At 42.6% G+C, this 6,000-nt stretch overlaps 1 protein-coding gene across 1 annotated transcript in view; it reads left to right on the forward strand.

Moving 5' to 3' along the window:
• TNFRSF11B (TNF receptor superfamily member 11b) overlaps window positions 1-5,459 on the forward strand; it is a 30,965-nt gene extending 25,506 nt beyond the window's left edge. The window contains exon 5 of the mRNA XM_075827979.1: window positions 4,875-5,459. Within this exon, the coding sequence (XP_075684094.1) occupies window positions 4,875-5,251 (377 nt within the window). The 3' untranslated portion in view covers window positions 5,252-5,459. The remainder of the gene's footprint in view (window positions 1-4,874) is intronic.
• Window positions 5,460-6,000: the final 541 nt, after the last annotated feature.

Raw genomic sequence — 6,000 nt, forward strand, 5'->3', positions numbered from 1 at the left:
GCCGTAATCTCCATATAATTCAGTGGAGATATGGCTACACGCAAGCGCAACCACCTCCCTATTGAAGTGTATGACGAATTCTGCTGATAGGTGACGATCACATAGGTGAGACCAGCACTTTTTAGGCATTTATGGCATATATCCTATGCATATTCCATAAATGCCCAAGATAAGAATACCCCTTTAACCCCTTAACGATGAACAATATCCGTCACAAGCAGGTGCTAGTTCCCGCATCGTGACTGATATATTAGTCTCTTGGATCTTGTGAGTACTGCCAATGTACCTATAAGACTAGACACAGCCTGGCTCCTGCCAAAATTGTAGAGAACAATTCTGGCAGTTTAACCCCTTAAAGTGTGAAAAAAAAATACACATAAGGTATCGCCATGATCATAACTCGAACAATAAAGTTAACACATTAATTAAACCGCCAGGTGAATGCCATACAACAACACTTAAAAAAACAACAGCAAAAATACTTTTTCTTTTTATTTCCCCCCCCAATAAAATAAAATAAAAGTTGATCAATAAGTTCCACGTGCCGCAAAATAGTGCCAACGCAAACTACACTTTGTCGTGCAAAAAACAAGACCACATATGGCTATATAGGCGGAAAAATAAAAAAGGTTAGGGCTCTTGGAATGTGGCGATGCAAAAACAAAATCTTATTTTTTTTAAAAAAAAAAAGGTATTATTATTGTGCAAACGTAGGGAAAATTAAGAAACTATACTTATTTGGTATCGCCGCTTTCGTACTGAAAAATCCGCAGGATAATACAGTAGTAGCAGAGTGGATGAGATATAATCACATCTCCTCCACACGCTGTGTAAATGACGAGCGGAAAATCTGCTCAGAAATTTACCTGCGGTACGATTTTTAATCCGCAACATGTCAATTGATTTATTTTATTTTTTTACGGGCTTTCTCCATTTAAATCAATGGGAATGTAAAACCCGCAACAAATAGCAGGTGTTTTTTTGTGGTGGAAAAGCAGAGATTCAACTCTGAAAAAAAAACAAAATGTATAATTATCCAGAATTCTGTGTTTCTTCATCCAGGCCGTCCTCCTGGGATATCCAATGTGACTGTTACAGCCAATCAGAGGCTGCACCGGTCGTATGGGATAAAACAGCATCCCAGGCGACCGGCATGCAGGACAGCAGAGGGATGCGTCGCCATGGCTATGTAAAAGTATCACATTTTTATGTTTAATTTTCCGCAGCGGTCTTTCCGGCCGAAAAACTGCACCACAATTTGGTGCGGTTTTTCGTCCAGAATTCCCTGCGCCACAGCGTTTCCGCCCTGTGTGAACATAGCCTAACTCTGTAGAAGCACTGCGGGTAGCGACAGAATAGGAAGTGTGTGCGCAAAAACGAGTCATGACTGGAACTTGGAAGAAGTCGAGAAGAGAAGTCACATGTAAGTCACTGGATGTAACTGTACTATGCTCACTATTCACTGTGTAGAACTGGTATTTGACACTTATTCGGAGCTGCATTATTTAGGGGTATGGGGGGTGGGCGGTACAAAGTATATGTCTTTGACTTTGTGCCCATGATCTTTTCTGACCGTTGCAACGCCTCTGGCTGCCAATGCTGCATCAATGGTTCACTTAAGAAACCCAGCGATGCAGCTGTAAGTTATAGGTGGGCCACGGACATCGGCAATAAAGTGAAGTTGCGGGGGGGGGGGGGCCCAAGCTGAATTTTTGCACCAGGGTCCATGAGCCTTTAGCTACGCCCCTGGCGGTGTCTGCATTTGTGGCAAAAAATGGAGGTGTGGTGGTCAGGCACAGGGACCTGGAATCGGGTGTGGGGTGTTACTGGAGACAGGATGGGGTGCATTGGAATGAGGTGGGGATGGATTTGTGGAGTTTGGCCCTGACAGACGGGATTGAAAGAGGGGTGTTGGTGTGGAGGAGCTCATGGGCTTGAGGTGGTCAAGGCCCATTTCGCAGTGGCGGGGGGAGTCCTTGAGGTTGGTCAGTAAAACTGGTGGGGGGGGTCGCATCAGGGGTATGCGTCCTCCAAAATATGTGGAAGGCTTCTTAGGGTGTTACCCCTTTGAAGCGCTTTATGGGCAAAGCCATCTGCAGAAGTGAGCGGTGCCTTCGAGCCGGGTTACGGCTGGAGGTAAAAGCAAGTGGTGGTGGCAGATGGCTATTTTTTCTAAGTGGCGGTAACCTCAAGGGCTTCCCCTGGTCATTTTATTGATGTTATTTATATTGACCCAGTTAAGGGTCTGTTATGTGTATTTCGGAAGAATTAAAATTTTGGGGAATTCTTTGTTATTTAATGTTTGGTTCTAAAATTTTATTTTCATAAAATTTGTATTAATAAACGGCTGCTGTGGCCATTAAAATCCAATTTTGGTGTAGTGTGTTTATTCCTAAAAGGGTAAGGAAGTCTTATGGATCACTCGACTCTACCTATCCAAGTCAATGAGCGGCCGCACTGCCGCCCTGCAAGAATAAGGGGAGGCCGCCATGACAGGATAGGAGGGAGTGGGTAGGAAGGAGTTAATGAGGTTGTGTAGCGGTTGTTAGGGGAGTGACTGGGAGGGGAGGAGGGAGTGAGTAGCGCGGCTTCCCGGTTTTCCTCAGATCGAGGGAGACAGCGAGTAAGCAACAGCAGCAGAAGTCCCGCCCACCCGCCCTTTATATTACTGTTTTTTTTTAATGTGAAGTGTGAGAGGTGGATGGTGCATATTGAAAGGCATTGTGGGAGATGTGTTGTTTGTCACGGTGGCTGGCGGGGGGAGTCCTTGAGGTTGGTCAGTAAAACTGGTGGGGGGGTCGCATCAGGGGTATGCGTCCCCCAAAATATGTGGAAGGCTTCTTAGGGTGTTACCCCTTTGAAGCGCTTTATGGGCAAAGCCATCTGCAGAAGTGAGCGGTGCCTTCGAGCCGGGTTACGGCTGGAGGTAAAAGCAAATGGTGGTAGCAGATGGCTATTTTTTCTAAGTGGCGGTAACCTCAAGGGCTTCCCCTGGTCATGTTATTGATGTTATTTATATTGACCCTGTTAAGGGTCTGTTATGTGTATTTCGGAAGAATTCGAATTTTGGGGAACTCTTGGTTATTTAATGTTTGGTTATAAAATTTTATTTTCATAAAATTTGTATTAATAAACGGCTGCTGTGGCCATTAAAAACCAATTTTGGTGTAGTGTGTTTATTCCTAAAAGGGTAAGGAAGTCTTATGGATCACTCGACTCTACTTATCCAAGTCAAGTCTACTGTTTACAGGCTGCTGGTAATTGCAGAATTTTGTAAATAGTTAAAGTGACTGACATTACCGGCCTACCATAGAATGGATAACATAATGGTGGTGTTAAAAAAACAAACAAAAAAACCTCTGCACACCCACGTCTCCTCTTCCGGCCTCTTCAGTAACAGATTGGAGTGGATGGGCAGACACAAGTGAGTGACGTCACGAGCTGTGCCCACCCGATCCATTCACTTAGACCATACTGATATCTGTTACAGTCTTACACTACCATTTCCCCCATATTGCCACCGTAGGGAAGTGATCATCGGAAAGTTACGGCAACATCCATGGCCATGAATAACACCAAAATCAGCTTGTGCCTTATAGCTGCTAGCACAATTCTATTGACGAATGGCTTTATTCAAAGGTCAGGACAGAATAAAATTATTTTGTCTTGACTTTATATGAGGTGAAGGTCAATTTAAGTTTAGGGTTCTCTTTATCTATAAGATGGCACCCCCACAAATCACTAGAGTAGAATGAAGGGGCCCACATGTGCATTACAGTCCAGTTGATTTCAATGGGAGACCCTTCAAAAACAGATCTCCAAGCTAGAAGTCGAGGAATCCCCTTTATTCTTGCGATTGGTAGAAGTCCCACCTCACAGACCAACAACCACATATAATAACATATACATGATTGTTTGGTCACATTTAGTCTCCCTGTAAGGCCTAATTCACACAAACGTGTAATACCTCCGTGTCACGGCCGTTAAAATAATGGCCATCACACGGATCTGTATAATTCAATGGTGCTGTTCACACGGCCATTGTTTCAACGGACCGTGTGAAGGGTCCGTGATATGTCCTATTTTTTCACTCTTCACGCATCCCTCCATAGACTCTAGTCTATGGGGGATGCGTGTTAAAGCTTCCCGCAGCGCAGAGTACGGATACACCTCGGACGTGAAAAACTGCAGTTTTTCACGTCCTAGATGTGCAACGCTCTTGTGAATACGGCCTAAATGTGCTATTTTATGCAGGAGAAGAGGATAGACAGGGGTCCCACTCCTTTGTCTTTTTGGGAAACAAAGGATCAGACAGGTTCAAATACTGGAAAGAGAAAAAAAAAACCCAAGGGGAGGAAACCTCCAGCTCACCAGTCCTACGTCCTGCGTTCAAACTTCGCCCGGATCTCCGTGACGGCTCACGGTGAGTAACATATAAAAACAAAGGAAGGTTGATCCAGCGCTCTTTAGTATTTAAAAAGGAATCAGTGTTCCCACTTTTATTATAGTAGAAAAAATAGTAAAATATGAACAAACGCAGTAACGAGGTGGTTTCAAGTAATATAAGTTGAAGCCAAAAGGTTCAAAAACTTGTTGGATCTTTGTTTCATGCATAGACAGATTTCCATGGACTCTCTGTTAGGTCCCATACACATCATCTACAGTTGACAGGAAGTGGCTTGAAGGATTTCTCAGTGACAATGGCAGATCACACAGGATGATGGAGATCTGCTGTAGTCACCCGGTGCATAGGTGGTCTGTTGCTATGCAACAACCCAGGCAACTTCAAATGGATATCTTATTACTTGGCGGGAATACAAGTTAATACCTAAATACACATGAAAATTATTTTCCTCCACCTTTTTTTTTTACAGATTTGAAGGGATGTGAAAAGGGAGTGTTTAAACTTCTGGGACCCCTAAATCTGACGAGTAAACACTTAACGACCTTAATGCGGAGTTTTCCTGGAAAACGTGTAAAGCAAGAAGATATTGAAACAACCTTGAAGACATGTGAGCGACCCAAACACCTCATAAAACTTTTTAGTCTATGGAGGAATAAAAATGAAGGCAATACAATTGAGGGGCTCAAACTGTTAAAAATGGGCCAACTTCCAAAAGTATTACGCAAGAGGATGAAGAAACTGGGACAATTTCTAACCGGAGATTCCATGTACAGTCTGTATCAGAAAATTATTCTGGAAATTAATGGTAACCAAACACAACCTATAAAGCTGGAAACAATGTTATGACTGGCAAATAAGTGACCTCGTGTCTACTGAGGGTTTCACCCCGTTTTCTCACCCCCTTCCCCCAAACCGGAGCCCTACTCTGGTACCTGCTGTATAAGCTTTATTTATGGAAGTATTTTTTATTATATATGTCTTCATTAGGAGCTTTGTTTCCTTCAGATACATGACTGGTGTTGAAGGAGGCCATTGGTTCACTCAATATTGTAACGTCTGGTCTACAGGTGTCTGAATATTTATATATTATGTCGCTTTTTTATGGCTACCTGGACCACTGTAAATGGTATTTATACTAATTTAATGCTGAATTTATCAGGGTTTTAGATGTTTTTCTGCGAGAAGTGGTTTGTTTTCTAAATTTAACCCTAATAGAAGCCTAACCCCACTGCATTAACAGTGTACAGATGTAGCCATCTTTATCTTGACTATTAACCCATTAAATACACAATATCAGGAAACTTTAACTTGACTATTTCAATGGCTTTTGAATGGCTTTTGTTGTGTGATATCACGCTGCAGCAAGTTATCAGTCAAGATAAACTTGGCTTCATCTGTACTCATAATTAAATTAGTATTATATATACAGTATATATTTGATGAACCTGTGTTTACATTATAAATGTCTGATAGGGGGTATTCTAGAATACGTAATAAATGTCTGATATGTGGGGGGGGGGGTGGTGTTTCATCTGTGGCTGATAGAAGATATGCCATAAATGTCTTATAATCACCTGTAGGACATCCAACTATTG

The sequence above is a fragment of the Rhinoderma darwinii genome, chromosome 5 (genome assembly GCF_050947455.1).
Source record: "Rhinoderma darwinii isolate aRhiDar2 chromosome 5, aRhiDar2.hap1, whole genome shotgun sequence".
NCBI lineage: Eukaryota > Metazoa > Chordata > Amphibia > Anura > Rhinodermatidae > Rhinoderma > Rhinoderma darwinii.